Below are 20,407 nucleotides of genomic sequence, written 5' to 3'. Positions count from 1 at the left end.
AGCAGCGTTTGATTTCCAGACAATGAGGTGGCTTCGAAGCAGCAGCGGGGCTCTGGCCATGCAAGGGACCGCTAGGGGCTCTTCTGGCCTCACAAAGAGCCCTCGTGGGGGCCCGTCAGGTGGCCTGGCCCTGCAGGGCATGGTCGCCAGGGCTGGATGGCGGTCGTCCTGGACTCTCAGGTGACCCCTAGACGGGCCGCCTGTTTCTTTTTGGTCTGGAAGCCTAGGTCTTTTTGCAAGTTCGGTAACCACGTGAGCAGGGAAAATGCGCCCAGACGCAGGGTTTGAGACTCCGCCGGTTGTGTGCGCGCCCGTGGGGGCGAGTGGCCACGTGCGCGCGCGGGTACCTCTGCCCGTTGGGGGGGGGGGCCTTTGTTCGCACCGCGCCAATTGGTGTCCGTGCCACGCCCCACCCCGCGGGCTCCAGGAGCCAGAGGGGCGCGCGCGCGCCGGCCCGCGAGGTTGGGGAGGCCTGGCCACGCCGCGCTGCGGTGACCGGCAGTGACCCCGCCCGGGGCGCCCTCGGCAGGGGTCAACGACCGCCGAGCCGCCCGGCCCATCACCCTATCGCTTAGCAACGCCCACTCGTGCGCAGCCATTGGGCCGGCGCGCACGCCCCCGGCCCCCGATTGGCCGCGGCGACGAGAGGGTCCCGCCCAGCCCACCCCCACCCCCATCCCCCGGCCCGGTTCCGCGCGGCCAGATCCGGGGTCCTTCCGTCCTCTCGGGGGTCCGGCCGGCCCCGAACGTGCCCCCACGATGACCCTACAGTGGCCCAAGCACATCCCCGCCCAACTTCACCCGCGCGGCGCGCACACGTGGCCCCCGCGGCCCGAGGACCGGGGGCGGCCCCGGGAGGGGGCGGGGGCCTGCTGCGGGCTCAATCCCCTGCGCTTGCGCGTGCGCCGCCGGCGGTTCCGCGCCACGGGCCCGGGGGGCGGGGCACGGAAGCCGGGGGCGGGGGTGATGCGGAGCCCCCCATGGCGCCCCCCGGGCGCCGGGTCCCCTAGCCCTGCGCGCCCCCGCGCCGGGTCCCGGCGGCTCGGCGGCGCGCCGCATCACCCCACTGGCGGCGGCGCGCCGGGTCCCGGGGCGCAGCCCCGACGCTCATTGGCCTGGGCGGCGCAGCCAAGCTGTCAGCCCATGTGGCGTGTCCGCGCGGGGACGGCCGCGGTTAAATAGAGTCGGCGCCGGCCTAGAGGGAGCCAGAGAGACGGCAGCGGCCCGGCTTCCCCTCCGCCGCCGCGCTCCATCCTCGCGCCCCGCCGCCCGCTCCGCCCGCCACCCGCGCCCAGACCAGGTATGAGCGGCACGGCCGGGCTCGGGGCCCGGGGGACGCCCGAGGGGAGAGGTCGGCCGGCCAGGTCGCGGGCTCCGAGTCCGAGTCCCCGGCCTGGGTGATCGGGGCGCCCGGAGGGCCGGCGCGCCGCGCCCCAGGCCCGGCGGGGCAGGTGGGCGATGGCGAGGGGCGCACGCCCGGGAGCCGCGAACAGCCATTTTGGCTGCGGGCTGGGCCACGCGGGCTGGGCCGCCGACCCCTTCCGCCCGCGGCACCCCCCGCGCCCGGTGCCGGAGGGACGCGGCCCAGCGCGATCCAGGGCTCCGGGAGCACGGCGGGGGGGGGGGGGGGCGCACCAGCCTCCATCACGTGGGTGCCGCGCGGAACCCCGAAGTTCTGGAGGGCGGGCTGGCGGTGGCGGCGGGGCGAGGTCGGCGCCGCGGGGTCTCCAGCCCCTGCCCGGGCCGCGCCGGACTCGGCGTGAATAGCAAGTAGGGAGAACAGCGGGCGCGCTCAGGAGGAAGCTGCCGCCCGGGCGCTGCAGCCTCCGGGCCGCCAAAGGGCTCTTTATTCAGCCCCGGGGGTGGGGGCTCCCTCCCGGCCGGGACTCGGGGCCGCCGCGCCGCCAAAGGAAGACGCTGCTTTCGGCTCACGCGCCCTTGCTCAGAGGGACCCGGAGACCCGGGAGGGCGGCGGGCTGGCGTGTCTGCCGCTCATTAGTGCCACGAGGCCTTCGGGCCTTGGCGGAAGTTGCCAGAGTAACCCTGGCCTTGCACCCTTCTTCAGGGGCTGTCCAGGGGCCCCGTTCCTGGACCCCTAAGCCCAGGGTGGCCTGGGCTTTCTCTGCAGGGGGGGCCTCGGGGACCTTAGTCCGGATGGCCAGGCAGGCTGTGTGGAGTTAGGCCAGCAGTGTCCCTTTGCCTCCTCACCTGCACAGGTGTGCGGGCCTGGGCAGCACTTGCAGGCCAGAACCAGGAACGATTCTCCCTGCTGGAGGGGCTAGACTGGCTGGGTGGGTCCAACTCTGGGCAGGGGCCGTCTTTTCCCCAGAGCCCTTCGAGGTTTAGGTGCAGTTTGAGGGCTGCCCTGAGTGACAGTCGGCCCCTGCCCCCAGCATGGAGAGCGGCCTGGGATGCACTGGAGTGCAGGGCCCACTGGTTAGAGTGGGTTGGCGTTCCCCCACTGCCATACTTCCTTTCTTCAAACCTCGGTACCCTTTCTTTTTTGTTTGCTTAATTCACTGGGTTAGCTCTTAACAGATCGAGTGCCCAGCGGTCTTGTCTTAGGAAGAGTTCGGCCCTTCTGGGATGGCCTTGCCTGCTGCCCTCTGTGAGGCCCTCTCCCAGGAGCACCCCAGCAGCAGGTTGCAGAGGTTGCAGGGGCTGTTGGGGTCCAGATATGAGGCAGCAGGGCCATGGGGGGGGGTGGTCACCCCAGGCCAGGGCCCCAGAAGTGCCAGGCCAGTGCCAAAGGCCAGAGGGTCCAGTCCTCCCAGTGAAAAGTGAGGGCTGGCTGGACCAGTGTGGACTCCCCCATACACCTGAGGCGTCTGTCCTGGCCAGCCCAGGGCGCAGGAGCTGGCCTCCTGGATCTGGGTCTCACCGCTCACAAACCCGTAGGTGGTGCTGTGGGGTTAGAAAGCCAGGGGAGAGGCTGCAGCCTGGTGGTCTGGCAGCCGGATCTGACCAGCGCCAGGCCCCCACATTACTCCCCCTGCACAGAGCAGCCATGGAGGAAGTTGTGATTGCTGGCATGTCCGGGAAGCTGCCCGAGTCGGAGAACATGGAGGAGTTCTGGGCCAACCTCATCGGCGGCGTGGACATGGTGACAGACGATGACAGGAGGTGGAAGGCAGGTGAGTGGGTGGTCCTGAGGCTCCCCTCTCCTGTGCTTGCTGTGGGTGCAGCCTCCCGGCTGCCCAGAGCAGACCGGCTCCAGCCTGAGTCCCAGTCCTAACTGCAGAGCCTTGCTGCCCGGAGGGGCCTCGGAGCCGGGGACTGGGAGGCTGAGGGCCAACCCGGGCGTGCGTCCGCCCATGTTATAGTCAAGCCAGGTGATCTGCTGGGGGAGCAGAGCTGGGGTGAGGCCAGGCGGGCAGGTGCTTCTGGCCCCGCCACCCACTACTCTGTCCCTGCCGGCCCACGGGCCCCGGGCCGTCAGATAAGACACCAGGCTCTCTTGGGAAGCTGGTCTGACTTCCTCCCGCCCAGTAGGATTTTTTGCAGAGCGGCTCTACCTGATCTACGGGATGTGAGTCAGCACGGTAGAGTCTGGCCCGATCTCAGCAGCCAGGCAACGGCAGGCCAGGCAGAGAGGGTCTCCGGCTAGGACAGCGGTGGGTTGGGGGAGGCACCGTCCCCACTGTGCTCTGCTCTGAGGCCCGCCCAGTGGGTCCCCTTCTCAGAGCACGGCTGGGGTCTCAGTCGGCCACGTGGTGCCAGGAGCACCCTAGGCCCAGCAGCACTAGGCCCTGCTTCTGGGGCTGCTGCCTGGTCCCCCTGGAGAGCTTGCGGCTCCCCATCACAGCAGGGACTTGGCTGTCGGTCACTCGGGGCCCACAGCCCTCCACCTGCCTCTGTCTGCAGGACTCTACGGCCTGCCCAAGCGTACCGGCAAGCTAAAGGACCTGTCCAAGTTCGATGCCTCCTTCTTCGGGGTCCACCCAAAGCAGGCTCACACGATGGACCCCCAGCTGCGCTTGCTCCTGGAAGTCACCTACGAGGCCATCCTGGATGGAGGTGGGTCCTCGGGAGGCCACTGGCCAACTGTGGCCACCTCAGGGCCGGGGGCCGGTCTCTGCAGTCCCCACTCCCCCAGAAGACACGACAGCATTGCTCTTTCTCGCTTCTAAAAGCAACTTGTGCTCAGGGTAGAAGTGTCAAAGCGCAGAAATCCAGGCAGAAGCAGAAGCCACCGTGGCTCTCCTGGGCCCTGGTCCAGGGCCAATGGTCTTGGGAGGCGTAGGCCTGTTAGGTTTCACAACTGCACCCCAAGGTGTCCCTGACATGCCCAGGTGGCCCAGTTTCCTCCCTCCTCAACGTACAGCTGATCTCGGGGCCCCGGTGGAGTGCCAGGCAGGGCAGGAGGTGGGATGCTGCCCCCAGGACTCCCACTCTCCACTCCTCTCTCTGGGCCGTGTCTGGCCTTGGACGGGTACCTCAAGGCAGCTGTCCTTTGTCACGGGGAGGACACCTGTCCCTGCCGCCCCAGGGGCATGGAGAGGAGGCCAGCCATGTGGGTGTGGTACCTCGGCAGGTAGGGGTGGGGGCCAGTCCTGGCCTTTCGGCTCTCTCACCCTGCAGCAGGTGCTGGCCAGGCCCAGGGCCCGACCTGCACACAGCACCTTGAGGCGAAGGGCGGGCAGAGGCTTCCCACTGCCCGAGCCCCACCCAGAGACCTTGGACGCCATTCCCCAGGGGCTGGCCAGGGTCCCTCCCTCCTTTCCCAGCCTGGACACTTAGCCTTTGTCTTCCTCTGTCTCCTTATCTCAGCCCGTCCTAGAGTAGGCTGCCCTTGGTGCTTGGGTGCTCATTGGTCATCGGGGCTTGCCAGACCCTGCTGGTGACACCAGGGGCCAGGGGAGTATCCTGGGGACAATGCTGCCTTCTGTCCTTACCTCCAGCTGTCTCTGGCCTCTGCCTAACCCCAGAGCCTGGAGCCCCATCTGTCCCTTGGGCCCCTGGTTCCTCGTGACCCACTTATCTGTCCTCAGCCCTACCTGGGCCGGCTGTCCTGCTCAGGCTCCTCCAGAGTTAGGCTGAGATGGGGTCCCCCCCCACACCCAAGCCAGAGAGGCCGAGAGGTGAGGCCTCGCCCCTGGAGTGGGTGCGAGCTGGGTGCTCTCTAGCAGGCCTGGCTGCCAGGCTCTACCGTTGTCTCCTGCAGGCATCAACCCGGCTACCCTGCGAGGGACACACACAGGCGTCTGGGTGGGCGTGAGCGGCTCGGAGGCCTCAGAGGCTCTGAGCCGAGACCCCGAGACTCTCGTGGGCTACAGCATGGTGGGCTGCCAGCGGGCTATGATGGCCAACCGCCTCTCCTTCTTCTTTGATTTTAAAGGTGGGTCCCCACCCGGCCCCTCCCGGCCTCTGGCTCCCCCCAGGAAGGGGGGCTGGGGCGAGTGGGAGGGAGGGCGCCCTGTTAGAGCCTCTCGCTTGCAGGGCCCAGCATCGCTCTGGACACGGCCTGCTCCTCCAGCCTGCTGGCCCTTCAGAACGCCTACCAGGCCATCCGCAGGGGAGAGTGCCCCGCGGCCATCGTGGGCGGCCTCAACCTCCTGCTCAAGCCCAACACCTCCGTGCAGTTCATGAAGCTCGGCATGCTGAGCCCCGACGGAATCTGCAAGGCCTTCGACGAGTCCGGTGAGCTGCGGGCGGGGGGTGGGGGGGCCGCCGGACGATCCCATCTGACGCCAGCTCGCCCAGCTCCGCCCCGAGCTCCCGGCCTCGGGGGCCTGGCGCCAGCACACGTGTCCTCTGCCCTCAGGGGACGGCTACTGCCGTGCGGAGGCCGTGGTGGCCGTCCTGCTGACCAAGAAGTCCCTGGCCCGGCGTGTGTATGCCACCATCCTCAATGCAGGCACCAACACGGATGGCTGCAAGGAGCAAGGTGGGTGCGGCTGGGGGCCCGAGGGGCCAGGCTGGCCCACCGCAGGGGGTCGGCGGCTGGGGACTGAGGCCTGGCTCCTCCCACAGGTGTGACCTTTCCCTCCGGGGAAGTACAAGAACAGCTCATCCGCTCGCTGTACGAGCCGGCTGGGTTGAGCCCAGAGTCCCTCGAGTATATCGAAGCCCACGGCACAGGGACCAAGGTGAGAGCCACATCATCCACACCTCGGTCCTAAGAGGCGCCCAGGTGGGGTCCACGCCTCGCTCCTAAGAGGCGCCCAGGTGGGGTCCTGACCTTCCCTTTTGTCCTCTGCAGGTGGGGGACCCCCAGGAGCTGAACGGCATTGCCCGAGCCCTGTGTCCCTCCCGCCAGGAGCCCCTGCTGATCGGGTCCACCAAGTCGAACATGGGGCACCCGGAGCCCGCTTCGGGGCTCGCGGCTCTGGCCAAGGTGGGTGGGCTGGTCTGGAGCCATCCCGCGTGCCAGGCAAGGCTGTGCCGTGGGGTGCCAGCCATCGAGGCCGGACAGCAGGGCACGAGTATAGGACAGGTCTTTACCCTGGCTCCCTGTGGGTCAGACCCTCAGCTAGGGAAGGTGAAGTGGCTGGGACGGCCCCAGACAGGTGGCCCATCCCTCACCCCCTCCTTCCCCCCGCCGCTGCCGCTGCCACCACCGGTCCCACAGCCTCCTCACCAGCCAGTGGGGGCTGGGTGGTCTGTGGGGAGACCAAGCAGTGGTAGTTTCTGGGTATGGTGGGGGCTTCCTGACACTCTCAGCTCCTTCGGGCTGACACAGGAATCTGTTTGTAGTTCCTGCGAGGATCGGGACTAGGGGTGAGGCCTGGGAGGGACCTTTGTGTCCAGATCCCCTAGCCCATCAGCCTGGAGGGTCAGTAGGGCCCCAGGTGAAGTCACGAGGCCCAGAGAGGGGAAGGGGCGTGTGGTTAGGTCACCGGGTCCCTGTGCCATGGCAGGGTGAATGCGGGGGGCAGGGCCTGTAGTGTGATCTCAAGAGGGGGATCCCCCACCCCAGGTAGGGAGTGCGAGGTCAGCCGCCCCACCAACTCCGAGCCACCCACAGGTGCTGCTGTCCCTGGAGCATGGGCTCTGGGCCCCCAACCTGCACTTCCGGAGCCCGAACACCAAGATCCCCGCGCTCCAGGATGGACGGCTGCAGGTGGTGCAGCAGCCCCTGCCCGTCCGCGGAGGCAACGTGTGTATCAATTCGTTCGGCTTCGGCGGCTCCAACGTGCACGTCATTCTCCGGCCCAATATGCGGCCGCCCTTGGCACCCACCCGGCACGCCTCTCTGCCCCGTCTGCTGCGGGCCAGCGGACGCACCCCGGAGGCCGTGCACTGCCTGCTGGAGCAAGGCCGCCGGCACAGCCAGGACCTGGCCTTCGTGAGCATGCTCAATGACATCGCGGCCATCTCCCCCACCGCCATGCCCTTCCGGGGCTACACCGTGCTGGGTGGCAAGGGCGGCAGCCAGGAGGTACAGCTGGTGGCCGCTGGCAAGCGTCCGCTCTGGTTCATCTGCTCGGGTGAGGACCCTGCTCCCCAGGCCCTCCCCGGCGGGTGAGCGGGTGGTCAGGGCTGCGCGGCCCCCACGCCTGACGCCTCTCGCTGGAACAGGGATGGGCGCACAGTGGTGCGGGATGGGATTGAGCCTCATGCGCCTGGGCAGCTTCCGGGACTCCATCCTGCGCTCCGACGAGGCCGTGAAGCCCTTGGGACTGCAGGTGTCTGAGTTGCTGCTGAGCACAGACGAGGCCACCTTTGACGACATCATCCACGCCTTCGTGAGCCTCACCGCCATCCAGGTGCACCTGCGGGGCCTGGGGGCCGGTGGGCAGGACGAGAAACCGTGGGGAGGGGAGCGGGCACCGGACTTGACGAGGCTGCTGTGACTGTGCACGTGGCCAGCCTGGTGTCCCCAGGACTGGCATGATGTGTTGTGTTCCACCCCCCCCCCCCCGCCCCACCCCCAGATCGCCCTCATAGACCTGCTGAACTCCATGGGTCTGCGGCCCGACGGAATCATCGGGCACTCCCTGGGTGAGGTGGCCTGTGGCTACGCAGATGGCTGCCTTTCTCAGGAGGAGGCCATCCTCGCCGCCTACTGGAGGGGCCAGTGCATCAAGGAGACCAACATCCCACCGGGGACCATGGCGGCCGTCGGTGGGTGTCCCCGCACGGTCCCCCATCCCGTGTGGCCCACAGCCCTAAGGGTGTCCAGGGAGGTCTGTCTTCCTAGCACTCCTGACACTCACGCTGGGTAGAGGTGGGGTCCTGGGGGGGCCGCACTGGCCACCGTCCTCACAGCAGAGTGACAGACCCCAGCACCCTTTCAGGACCCGCCGTAGTGGCCTCCCACGCCCACTGGCCTTGACATGTAGCACGTTTACTGAGGCGCGTTTGTAAATGCTGGTGCCGTTTCCACACGCCTGAGCTGAAGCCAGGTGGGGACAGCTATCCCTTCGTATGCGCGCGCGCGCGCGCACACACACACACACACACACACACACGAAGCCCCAGGGTTGTCGGGATGGTTGGTCCTGGCTCTCCTCCGCCAGCATCTGTTCCTGGAGGCTTCAGGGGAAGGGGCGGACGTGATCATGCCTCAGGCAGGCTGGGCTGTGATGGAAGGGACACCTCAGAGAGCCACCGCCCTAAAGGGCTGGCAGGAGAGGTGTTAGGAGCCCAGACCCCGCTCCCAGCCTGTGGGGCACCAGGGAGGACACCTTCCCCTAAGATCAAACACAGCAGGAGTGAGAGCGGCCCATAAAGGCACCGCTCCGCGGCTGTCATTACCACACCCCTGTCATTAGGGCCCGCCCTGGGCAGTGTCTTGCTCTCGGGCAGGGCCCCCTGGCTCCCCGCAGCTGCCCCCTGAGGCCGTCCCTGCCCACAGGCCTGTCCTGGGAGGAGTGTAAGCAGCGCTGCCCCCCTGGTGTCGTGCCCGCCTGCCACAACTCTGAGGACACAGTGACCATCTCGGGACCGCAGGTGGGGCCTAGGAGGCGAGGCTTGTCCCCAAGTCCCTGCTCCGTTCCTCGGGCGACCTGGGGGGACGGCCCAGATCCACTCGTCCAGCCCCCTGACATCTCCGTCCCTAGGCTGAGGTGGCTGCGTTCGTGGCGGAGCTGAAGCGGGAGGGTGTGTTTGCCAAGGAGGTGCGGACGGGCGGCATGGCCTTCCACTCCTACTTCATGGACTCCATCGCCCCCACGTTGCTTCAGGCCCTCAAGAAGGTGGGCTGGCCACCCTTGGGCGCCCCGGAGGCGGGGGCTCCCGGAGGCAGGGCAGCAGGGGCCTGACCCACGTCCTGTGCACAGGTGATCCGGGAGCCGCGGCCCCGCTCGGCACGCTGGCTCAGTACTTCCATCCCCGAGGCCCAGTGGCAGGGCAGCCTGGCCCGCACGTTCTCGGCGGAGTATAACGTCAACAATCTGGTGAGCCCCGTGCTGTTCCAGGAGGCGCTGTGGCATGTGCCCGGGGACGCCGTGGTGTTGGAGATCGCCCCCCATGCGCTGCTGCAGGTGCGCACTGGTGGGAACCGGGGTGAGGGCAGCAGTCTTGGCGCGTTGGGGCCAGCGGCCAAGAGAAGCCGATGGTCTGGGCCCGGGGGCAGGGGGACCCAGTCAGGAAGGCCAAGCCCGTCTGCCGGGCCCGGGGGTCAGCGGGGGACCGAGTCAGGAAGGCCAAGCCCGTCTGCTCTCCCAGGCCGTCCTTAAGAGAGGCCTGAAGTCCAGCTGTACCATCGTCCCTCTGATGAAGAAGGACCAAAGAGACAACCTGGAGTTCTTCCTCAGCAACGTGGGCAAGTTGCACCTGCTGGGGTGAGTCAGCTGCCCCTGCTGGGGGACCGGGGGTCTGGGCGGGGGTGCGTCCATTCCAGGCTTGTCCACGATAACAAGGTGTGTTAATCAGGCCGCAGAGTGAGGTCTTCCCCGGGAAGTGGGCTGGCAGGTGCTGAGCCCTCGCCCTACCCTGGCCTTGCCCCGGGTCTTCTGGGAGACGGTTGGCCGTGGGTAGGACAAGGTAGCCCCAAGCAAGGCCACCTGGGCTGGGCGAGCCCCTCAAACCTTTCCCCCACCCCCAGCTTCGATGTCAACCCCAATGGCCTGCTTCCACCCGTGGAGTTCCCGGTGCCCCGGGGCACTCCTCTCATCTCCCCTCACATCAAGTGGGACCACAGTCAGACCTGGGACGTCCCCACCGCCAAGGACTTCCCCAGCGGCTCCAGTGGCTCCTCTGCCTCCACCGTCTGCAACATCAGTGAGTCGGGGCAGAGGGGGGTCGAGGGGGGGGGCGAGGGTGCTCCCTCCTGGGCACCGGCACTAAGGCCCAGCCCATGCAGGCATCAGCCCTGAATCCCCTGACCACTACCTGGCGGACCACTGCATCGACGGCCGCGTCCTCTTCCCCGCCACCGGCTACCTGTGCCTGGTCTGGAAGACTCTGGCACGGACCTTGAGTCAAAACATGGAACAAGTACCCGTGGTGTTTGAGGACGTGACACTGCACCAGGCTACCGTCCTACCCAAGACCGGTGAGACGGACTGGCCGCCAGGGCCGGGGTGGGAGGGCTGGCCGCTGACCCCCGCCGCTGATCTCCCGCCTTGCCGTCCCTAGGGACCGTGCCCCTGGAAGTGCGGCTCCTACAGGCTTCCCGCACCTTCGAGGTGTCTGAGAACGGCAACCTGATAGTGAGCGGTGAGCAGATGGTGCCTGGCCCGGCTGCAGGGTCTCCACTGGGCTTGGCCTCCGAGGGGACCCTTGGCTGCCAGCTCCACTCCACCCGCCCACAGGCTCTCCTGTCCCCCACCTGTAGGGAAGGTTTACCAGTGGGAGGACCCCGACACCAAGCTGTTCGACAGCCGGGACGGCCTGGACGCCACGGACCCCATGGCTACGTTCCACCTGAGCCAGAGGGACGTGTACAAAGAGTTGAGGCTGCGTGGCTATGACTACGGCCCTCACTTTCAAGGCATCCTCGAGGCCAACCTCGAAGGTAGGGTGCCAGGTCCCCCCTCGACGCTCCAGGAACGGGCCCCAGGGCCACCTCCCTTAGGGCCGGACCAAGCCTGACCTGCCACCCGGCATCCAGGTGCCCAAGCCGCGTGGAGAGAGGGCCGTTCTGGGCGTGAGGGGCCACCAAGGGCGCCTGGGTCAAGGCATGCGGGGGAGAGGGTGCCACGAGCCTGAGGCCTGCCCAGCCAAGCTGACGGCCCCTCTCCACAGGCAACGCGGGCCGGCTGCTGTGGAAGAACAACTGGGTGACGTTCCTGGACGCCATGCTGCAGACATCCATCCTGGGCCTGGCCCAGCGCGGCCTGCGTCTGCCCACCCGCATCACCTCCGTCCGCATCGACCCCGCCACCCACCAGCGCAGGGTGTACTCGCTGCAGGGCGAGGCCCAAGGTAGCCCCGCGCCCCAGTGCCCGCACCCCCGTGTCCCTGCACTGACTGGGCACTGCCCATGCTCACTCAGCCTTTCTCCGCAGCGGTCAACGTGCTGGTGAACCGTTGTCTGAACAGCACGGTGGCCGGCGGCGTCCTCGTCTCGGGCCTCCACGCCTCGATGGCCCCACGGCGGCAGCAGGAGCAGTTTGCACCCATCCTGGAGAAGTTCTGCTTCACGCCGCACACGGAGGAGGGGCTCCTGGCTGGAGACGCGGCCCTGCAGGAGGGGCTGCAGCTGTGCAGGGGTGAGGCCCAGCCCCCCACCGGAACCCGGCATGGCTTGCAACCTCCTGCTCCCCAGGGGCCTCGACTCGCCTCCTCGAGAGGCTCCCAGACTTCAGGGAGGGCACAGGGAGCCAGGATGGATTCGGGCCACCCCCACCCCAGCTGTGTCCCGGCCAGCCGCCTGGGTGTGATGCCCACGCCGGGGCCCGGCCCCACAGCCCACCTCCTGTGGAGTGCTCGCACCCATGCAGATAGCTGGGGGGTGGTTGGTGGGGGGCTGGGCGCAGCTGGGGAGGTCAGGGTCCCGAGGCCACTCTCTGTGGGGCTCACACCTCGATGGGGAGCACGGCCCCCTTGAACCCCTCTGGAGGCTGGCTCCTAGCCCTAGAGGGCCGGACTGCCCAGGCAGTGGGCATTTGCTGTGGGGGCGGGGGGAGGGGGCTCGGGGAACACTGGCCCAGCTGAGACCCCTGTCCGGTGCCCGTCCCTCCCCAGGGCTGGCACAGGCGCTGCAGACCAAGGTGGCCCAGCAGGGGCTGAAGATGGTGGTGTCTGGGCTGGACGGGGCCCAGGCCCCCCAGGAGCCTCCAAAGCAAGGCCTGCCCCGGCTGCTGGCGGCCGCCTGCCAGCTGCAGCTCAACGGGGGCCTCCAGCTGGAGCTGGGCCAGCTGCTGGCCCAACAGAGGCCCCTGCTGCAGGACGACCCCCTGCTCAGCGGCCTCCTCGCTTCCCCGGCGCTCAAGGCCTGCGTGGACACCGCCCTGGAGAACATGCCCAGCCTCAAGATGAAGGTCGTGGAGGTGGGTGCCCGTCCGGACAGTCCGGCGTAACGTGTGCGGGCCCAGGCTGGGCAGACCAGACCAGTCCGCGAGCTCGCCCGGTCAGAGGCCATGCTGCCCTTCCGTGCTTTGCCGTCCTGCCCCGAGCGCCGAGCAGCGGGCTTGGAGAGGGGATTCCGTGGACGCGGCAGACGGGGCTGACGCTAGCTGGCGGTCTCCTGGGCCAGGTCGGCGGGTGGGCCCTTCTGGCAGACGTCACCGGCCTGCGTCGGGACGCCTGCCTGGTGGCGGCCGATCCAGGAAGCTGTCCCCACCTCCAGGTGCTGGCTGGCGATGGCCGCCTGTATTCTCACATCCCAGCGCTGCTTAACACCCAGCCCATGCTGCAGCTGGAGTACACGGCCACTGACCGCCACCCTCAGGCCCTGGAGGCCGTGCAGGCCAAGCTGCAGCAGCACGGCATAGCCCAGGGCCAGTGGGACCCTGCGGACCACGCCCCTGGCAGCCTGGGCTCGGCTGATCTCCTCCTGTGTAACTGTGCCGTGGCCAGCCTCAGTGACCCGGCCGTGGCCGTTGGCAACATGGGGGCCGCTCTCAAGGAGGGCGGCTTCCTGCTGCTGCACGCTCTGCTCAAAGGACACCCCCTTGGAGAGACGGTCGCCTTCCTCACCTGCCCCGAGCCGCAGCGAGGCCAGCAGAGCCTCCTAAGCCAGGTGCAGGGGTGGGGCGGGGCCGGGAGGCGGGGGGGTGGGGCCGGGGGGCGGGGCAAGCACTGACTGCTTCCCCCCCCCCCCCCCCCCCCCCCCCGACGTGCAGGACCAGTGGGAGAGTCTGTTTGCCGGGGCGTCCCTGCACCTGGTGGCCCTGAAGAAGTCCTTCTATGGCTCTGTGCTCTTCCTGTGCCGTCGGCCGGTCCTATGGGACAGCCCTGTCTTCTTGCCTGTAGAGGACCCCAGTTTCCAGTGGGTGAACTCCCTGAAGGTCAGTCTCGGCTGGGCCCCCCAGCACCACGTGCCTGGGCCTGGGGACCCTCCCGGAGGCCAACCCCTTTGTCATCCTGCAGAACATTTTGGCCGACTCCTCCCAGCAGCCCGTGTGGCTAACAGCCACCAGCTGCCCCGACTCAGGCATCGTGGGCTTGGTGAACTGTCTCCGCAGAGAGCCTGGCGGGCACCGGATTCGGTGAGGGTCTCGACACAGCTGCATGCCCTCTGCCCTCCTTCACCTTCCTGGTGCCCCCCCCAACCCCACCCCACACAGCCTTGTCTCACCTGTGCGGCTGCCCACAGGTGCGTCCTGGTGTCCAACCTCAGCAGCACGTCCAGCACCCCCAGTTTGGACCCCGGCTCCTCGGAGCTGCAGAAGGTGCTACGGGGGGACCTCGTGATGAATGTCTACCGAGACGGCGCCTGGGGGGCCTTCCGCCATTTCCCCCTGGAGCGCGGTGAGTCTCCCCCCCCCCCCCACCGGTTCCTTGCCTTGTAGCGGGGTGGGCTGAGGAGGATGGGGGGCTGGAGACCCTGCCTGGGAAGCCCCCGTGGCAGCCCCGCCTCCTGTCACCCCCAGGCCTGCCGGAGGAGCAGACCGAGCACGCCTTCGTGAACGTCCTCACGCGGGGCGACCTCTCCTCCATCCGCTGGGTCTGCTCCCCTCTGCGCCACACCCAGCTCACCGGCCCCGGCACCCATCTCTGTGCCGTCTACTATGCCTCCCTCAACTTCAGAGACATCATGCTGGCCACGGGCAAGCTGTCCCCTGACGCCATCCCAGGTACGGGCCGGGTACCACGGCACAGCCAGGCCCAAATCTCCAAGTCAGGTCAGGACCTGGGAGGAAGAGAGCTCCTCGCCCCGCCAGCGCTCAGGGACCTGAAGGCCTCTCGGGCCTGAGCTTGTACCCTGGGCTCCCCTAGGGAGACGCACGGCTCACCCCCCCACCGTCTGTCCCCAGGGAAGTGGGCCCGCCACGACTGTTTGCTGGGCATGGAGTTCTCTGGCCGAGACGCCAGCGGCAAGCGTGTCATGGGGCTGGTGCCCGCCGAAGGCCTGGCTACCTCCGTCCTGCTCTCTCAGGACTTCCTGTGGGAGGTGCCCTCCAGCTGGTGAGTCTGTGGGGCTGTGAGTCCAGGGCCCCACGGCCACGGCTGAGGCTGTCCTGAGCTGACCCCTTGTGCCGTGCCCGCAGGACCCTAGAGGAGGCGGCTTCGGTGCCTGTGGTCTACACCACCGCCTACTACTCGCTGGTGGTGCGGGGGCGTGTGCAGCCCGGGGAGACGGTGCTCATCCACTCAGGCTCGGGCGGCGTGGGCCAGGCCGCCATCGCCATCGCCCTCAGCCTGGGCTGCCGCGTCTTCACTACCGTGGGTAGGTCTGCCGGCCCTCCCGGGAGCCCGGGGCTGCCCCCCCCCCCCCCAACCCCCGCCCCAGCCCTGCAGCCTGGCTCACCGGGACACGCCTCTGCCTGCCAGGGTCGGCCGAGAAGCGGGCGTACCTCCAGGCCAGGTTCCCCCAGCTCGACGACACCAGCTTCGCCAACTCCCGGGACACGTCCTTTGAACAGCATGTGCTGCGGCACACAGCAGGGAAGGGTGAGTGGCTCGAGGGCCTCCGGGGGCATCCTCGGCACGTCCCTCTGTGTTCTCTGCCCACACCCCTGCCTTCTCCTCTCCCCTTCCTCACTGGCCCAGGCAGCGACAGGGCCTGGCTCTCTGGACCCGGGCCAGGTGTGATAGTGAGGACCCCTCTTCCCCCCACCCCCAAGGTGTGGACCTGGTCCTGAATTCTCTGGCGGAAGAAAAGCTACAGGCCAGCGTGCGGTGCCTGGCCCAGCACGGCCGGTTCCTGGAAATCGGCAAATTCGACCTTTCGAACAACCACCTGCTGGGTGAGGCGAGCAATGGACAGGGCGGGCGGGCAGGCGGGCAGGTGGGCAGGTGGCAAGAGGCCAGCGGGGGGAGGGGGCGCGGGGTCCACAGGGTAGGCTGTGGGCCGTGAGCCCTCCCGTCCATCCGCCCAGGCATGGCCGTCTTCCTGAAGAACGTGACCTTCCACGGGGTTCTGCTGGACTCGCTCATGGATGAAGGTGGGAACAGCTGGCAGGAGGTGGCTGCGCTGCTGAAGGCGGGCATCCGGGACGGTGTGGTGCAGCCCCTCAAGTGCACCGTGTTCCCCAAGGACCGGGTGGAGGACGCCTTCCGCTACATGGCTCAAGGGAAACACATCGGCAAAGTGGTCGTCCAGGTGAGGAGGGGGCCTGGCTCCCCCGGCTCCCCTCGCTCCCCCCGCTCCAGCCCCAGGGGCAGCGCCCGAGCGCGGCTACTGCTCCGACTGCAGGTGCGCAGGGAGGAGCCGGAGGCGGTGCTGCGGGAGACGGGTCCCACCCTGATGGCCGCCGTGTCCAAGACCTACTGCCCGGCCCACAAGAGCTATGTCATCACCGGGGGCCTGGGCGGCCTCGGCCTGGAGCTGGCCCAGTGGCTTGTGCTGCGAGGGGCCCGGAAACTCGTGCTGACCTCTCGCTCTGGGATCCGCACAGGTGAGCAGGCCTGGGGCTGCAGGGGGCACCCGGTCAGCTCAGCCCTTGTGTGCTCTCTGGGTTAGGACCCCCGGTTGGCCCGACCCCACTGCCCTGTGTCCCACAGGCTACCAGGCCAAGCAGGTCCGTGAGTGGAGGCGCCAGGGCATACAGGTCCTGGTGTCCACCAGCAATGCCAGCTCGCTGGATGGGGCCCAGAGCCTCATCGATGAGGCCACGCAGCTGGGGCCCGTGGGAGGCGTCTTTAACCTGGCCGTGGTGAGTGTGATTCCGAAGGGGCCGGAGCCGGCCACCCAGGGAAGGTTCTCCCGGGCCGAGCCTCCAAAGCCGTGAGGTCGGGGCAGGTGCTGAGGGTCCCTCGTCCCCAGGTCCTGAGAGACGCCATGCTGGAGAACCAAACCCCTGAGCTCTTTGAGGACGTCGTCAGGCCCAAGTACAGCGGCACCGTGAACCTGGACAGGTGAGGCGGACGAGCCCCCGTCCCGTCCCCATCCCCCAACACGGCCTGGCTCTGGCCTGGGAGCCGTTGCCTCTCCCCCCGCTCTGCGTACCCCGACACGGCCTTCCCACGGCCGCCCGGGGACCAGGCCACAGGCCTCCGTGGGGGGTTAGGGAAGCGGAAGCAGACGGCCCGGTGGGGACCCTCGGGCGCGTCGGCAGGTGGGCCGGGCCGGCCAGCAGGGTGTGACTCAGGCGCCCACAGGGTGACCCGAGCTGCGTGCCCCGAGCTGGACTACTTTGTGGCCTTCTCCTCCGTGAGCTGCGGGCGCGGCAACGCCGGCCAGACCAACTACGGCTTCGCCAACTCCACCATGGAGCGCGTGTGTGAGAAGCGCCAGCACGACGGCCTCCCGGGTGAGCCCGTCCACTCCTCGCCCGGCGGCCCCCGCCTGCCGCTGCCCCCCCCAGGCCCACGCTCACTCGGCCCCCCGGCCCTGTCCCGTAGGCCTCGCCATTCAGTGGGGCGCCGTCGGTGACGTGGGCATCGTCCTGGAGTCCATGGGCTCCAACGATGTGGTCATCGGCGGGACGCTGCCGCAGCGGATTGCCTCCTGCTTGGAGGTGCTGGACGTCTTCCTGAACCAGCCCCACCCCGTCCTGAGCAGCTTTGTGCTGGCCGAGAAGAAGGCCACCGCCCACAATGACAGCAGTAGCCGGCAGGACCCGATGGAGGCCGTGGCCCACATCCTGGGTGAGGGAGACACCTTTCCACGCCGGCAGACGCTCTGTTCCCCCGAGCCTCGGTTTCCCCGGCTTCGAGAGAGGGCCCTGCCTTTTCGCCAAGGGAGGGACGGGCACCAGGGGTCCGCACAGAGCCGGGTGGGGGTTGCATGCCCACCGCAGTGACGCGGCCCTCGCTCCGGAGACCTGGCCCCTGAGGCGTCCGGCCCCGCTCCCCATCCCGAATTGCCAACCGAGCGCCTGTCCCCAGGCATTCGAGACTTGGCCACCGTCAACCTGGACAGCTCGCTGGCAGACCTGGGCCTGGACTCGCTCATGGGCGTGGAGGTGCGCCAGATGTTGGAGCGCGAGCACGACCTGGTGATGTCCATGCGGGACATCCGGCAGCTCACGCTCCGGAAGTTGCAGGAGCTTTCCTCGAAGGCTGGCACAGCTAATGGTGCGTGACCGCAGGGAGAGCAGCTGGAGGAAGGGGAAGGCCCCCGGGCCACCGTGGCCCGTGCTCCTCTTACGGGGTCCAGGGTGCACGTGCCTTGAGTGGCACCGGGGCCCTCCTGTGCCATCGGCCCACGGGCAGGTCAGGTTTGTCCATCTGGCCCCTTCCTGAGAGCCCTCAGTGGGGCCTAGTGCCGCCCACCCCCCACCCCAGTCCCGTAGCCTGGGTCAGCCGTTGGGGGGGGGGGGGAGTGTTCACGTGCCGGGGGATCTGTGTGCCCCTGGCCCTCCTTGACATCCGCCCCTCCTCGCAGAGCTGGCAGCCCCCACACCCAAGGAGGACACCCCTGCCGGCCAGCAGGCCCAGCTGAACCTCAGCACCCTGCTGGTGAACCCCGAGGGCCCGACCCTGACACGGCTCAACTCGGTGCAGAGCTCGGAGCGCCCCTTGTTCCTGGTGCACCCCATCGAGGGCTCCATCACTGTGTTCCGCAGCCTGGCGTCCAAGCTCAGCATCCCCACCTACGGCCTACAGTGCACTCGAGGTGCGACCCGGCCAGCCAGGCCGTCTCCGACCCCTGATGACGCGGGATGGCGTGCCTGTCCCCACCCCTGCTCCCCGGGGGAGGCCCCTCCTGCCCGCGGCTGAGCCTCCTTCTGCCCCACAGCCGCGCCCCTGGACAGCATCCAGAGTCTGGCCGCCTACTACATCGAGTGCATCAGGCAGGTGCAGCCGGAGGGGCCCTACCGCATCGCCGGCTATTCCTACGGGGCCTGCGTGGCCTTCGAGATGTGCTCGCAGCTGCAGGCCGCGCAGCAGGGCCCCACCCCCGCGCACAACAGCCTCTTCTTGTTCGACGGTTCGCACACCTATGTGCTGGCCTACACACAGGTGAGGGCCCCGGTGGGGGCGGCGGACTCCCGACCCCACGCCCAGGGTCCCGGCCCGGCCAGCGGCTCCAGCAGCCCCTCTTTCCCTGCAGAGCTACCGCGCGAAGCTGACCCCTGGCTGTGAGGCCGAGGCCGAGGCCGAGGCCATGTGCTTCTTCGTGCAGCAGTTCACTGACATGGAACACAACAGGGTGGGTCCCGGGAGCCGGCGGAGGGCAGAGGGCGGGGGGGGGGCGGCGGTGGCCCGGAAGCCCACCCTCCCCCACAGCACAGTCTCCGGGCCCCACCCCCCTAACCCCACCCCGGGCAGCGTGTGGCCGACGCAAGGCTCAGAGACCCTTCCCGCAGGTCCTGGAGGCACTGCTGCCCCTCAAGGGCCTGGAGGAGCGCGTGGCGGCCACCGTGGACCTGATCACGCGCAGCCACGCGGGCCTGGACCCCCGCGAGCTGAGCTTCGCGGCACGCTCCTTCTACCACAAGCTGCGCGCGGCCGAGCAGTACATCCCCCGGGACACCTACCACGGCAACGTGACGCTGCTGCGCACCAAGACGGGCAGCGTGTACGGCGAGGGCCTGGGCGCCGACTACAACCTGTCCCAGGTGTGCGACGGCAAGGTGTCCGTGCACGTGATCGAGGGGGACCACCGCACGCTGCTGGAGGGCAGCGGCCTGGAGACTATCCTCAGCATCATCCACAGCTCCCTGGCCGAGCCGCGCGTCAGCGTCCGGGAGGGCTAAGCGCCCCGGGGCCCAGGGAGGGTCCTGCGGGTGGGATCGCCCGGCCCAGGCCCCTGCCCACGGCCACCTCTCCTCCTGCGGCCGCCTCTCCTCCTGCGCGACCGCGGGCCTGGGGCGGTGGGCCGCCTCCGACTCGGAGACCCGCCTCGGTCTGTGAAGAGTCGGCCTGGGCAGAGCCTTGTGCACCGCATGGGGCCTGCCACACAGGCCTGTTCCTCGGTTCTCCATTTGATTCTCCTATTTATTGCGTCGCCCGGGAAACGCCAGGGCCTCGTCCACCCTGCGCGGGCCGGCGGCGCGGGAGCCCCAGCCCCGGGGCCCCCATGATGCAGGGGCCTGCGGAAGGTGGCAGCCCCGGGGACACCCGCCCTGTGTTCGTCTGTGTTCGTTTTTCAAAAACATGATTCAAATTGCTGCTGGAATTCTGGAATTTACTGTAACCGTCAGTGTAAAGAACCACGTCCGGATCCTGTTTGGTTTTTACACCGACCTGGTGCAAGCTGCTGTCCCACAGAGCCCCCCCCCCCCCCCCAATTAAACCCACGTGAGCTCCAGCCTCCAGTCACCCTTTCTTCCCTTCTCTGACAGCTGCTGTGGGGCCAGTACTGTCCCGCCACGTCCCTGGGGTCCAGAGGGGATGGCCCCGTGGTCCCCGTAGCCCCCTGCCCGCAGGACCGTGCATATGCGTGCTCGTGCTCAGAGAGAGGGACGGCCCCAGGCTGCAGAAAGGCTGGACACCGCCTGCAGGGCTGGGGCGGGCGGGGCTTCGCCAGAGAAACAGAACCGGCAGGAGAGTCTTGTCCTCTATCGTTGGGGGCGTTCAAAAGATCAGCCAGGGCAATTTTTGGATTGTCCCTGGGCTTCTTGTCAGAATTCCTTATTCCTCAGGGAAACCTTGGGATTGTTCTCCAGGGTTTCGGCTCATTTGAGGTGGCTTATCTCCGTTACTGAGAATAACCTTTACTTGAATTCAGTTGGGCGTAGGTATGAGTCTCCTCGCCTTCCCGGCGACACCTAGCGTTGGTGTAACTGGCCAAGCCGAACGAGAGACTGATCAGTTTAGGCGAGGGTACGGACGCTGGATCAGAGGGTGTTGGAGGGGCAGGGAGGTCCCCTGAGCATCTGAATCCCAAGAGCTAAGGGGTGAGGTGGACACCAGTGGGTTTGTGGGCAGAGCGTTCTGGGCCGACTGGCGGAGATGAGCACAGAGAGCTGGCGCCTACGATCAGGAAGCCAGGGCACAGAGGCTTGGGCCCAACTCTAGGTTT

At 68.2% G+C, this 20,407-nt stretch overlaps 1 protein-coding gene across 4 annotated transcripts; it reads left to right on the top strand.

Moving 5' to 3' along the window:
- The first annotated feature begins 1,161 nt into the window (after positions 1 to 1,161).
- On the top strand, positions 1,162 to 19,561 carry FASN (fatty acid synthase). 4 transcript variants are annotated; one of them, XM_023244365.2, is made up of 42 exons: positions 1,162 to 1,300; positions 3,006 to 3,134; positions 3,865 to 4,017; positions 5,165 to 5,338; positions 5,440 to 5,640; positions 5,765 to 5,887; positions 5,974 to 6,089; positions 6,203 to 6,337; positions 6,968 to 7,430; positions 7,522 to 7,709; positions 7,878 to 8,067; positions 8,801 to 8,895; positions 9,006 to 9,140; positions 9,225 to 9,428; positions 9,613 to 9,728; positions 9,992 to 10,167; positions 10,250 to 10,441; positions 10,525 to 10,605; positions 10,724 to 10,903; positions 11,134 to 11,313; positions 11,397 to 11,600; positions 12,076 to 12,380; positions 12,680 to 13,072; positions 13,176 to 13,340; positions 13,423 to 13,541; positions 13,649 to 13,803; positions 13,926 to 14,129; positions 14,310 to 14,460; positions 14,544 to 14,722; positions 14,827 to 14,946; positions 15,120 to 15,242; positions 15,375 to 15,598; positions 15,692 to 15,893; positions 16,000 to 16,151; positions 16,262 to 16,353; positions 16,597 to 16,748; positions 16,840 to 17,085; positions 17,326 to 17,514; positions 17,825 to 18,055; positions 18,179 to 18,402; positions 18,494 to 18,592; positions 18,750 to 19,561. In XM_023244365.2, the coding sequence occupies exons 2-42, from the start codon at positions 3,008 to 3,010 to the stop codon at positions 19,137 to 19,139; spliced, it is 7,548 nt and encodes a 2,515-aa protein (XP_023100133.2). In that variant the 5' UTR covers positions 1,162 to 1,300; positions 3,006 to 3,007; the 3' UTR covers positions 19,140 to 19,561. The 4 variants fall into 4 exon arrangements, with proteins under 4 accessions (XP_023100133.2, XP_023100135.2, XP_044900891.1 ...); XM_023244367.2 differs by having other exon boundaries at positions 2,975 to 3,134; XM_045044956.1 differs by having other exon boundaries at positions 1,163 to 1,300; positions 3,001 to 3,134; positions 11,400 to 11,600.
- The last annotated feature ends 846 nt before the right edge of the window (positions 19,562 to 20,407 follow it).

This window comes from Felis catus, chromosome E1, assembly GCF_018350175.1.
Source record: "Felis catus isolate Fca126 chromosome E1, F.catus_Fca126_mat1.0, whole genome shotgun sequence".
NCBI classification, from domain to species: domain Eukaryota; kingdom Metazoa; phylum Chordata; class Mammalia; order Carnivora; family Felidae; genus Felis; species Felis catus.
Note: the sequence above shows the minus strand (reverse complement) of the source record. Positions and strands in the feature narration are given on the sequence as shown.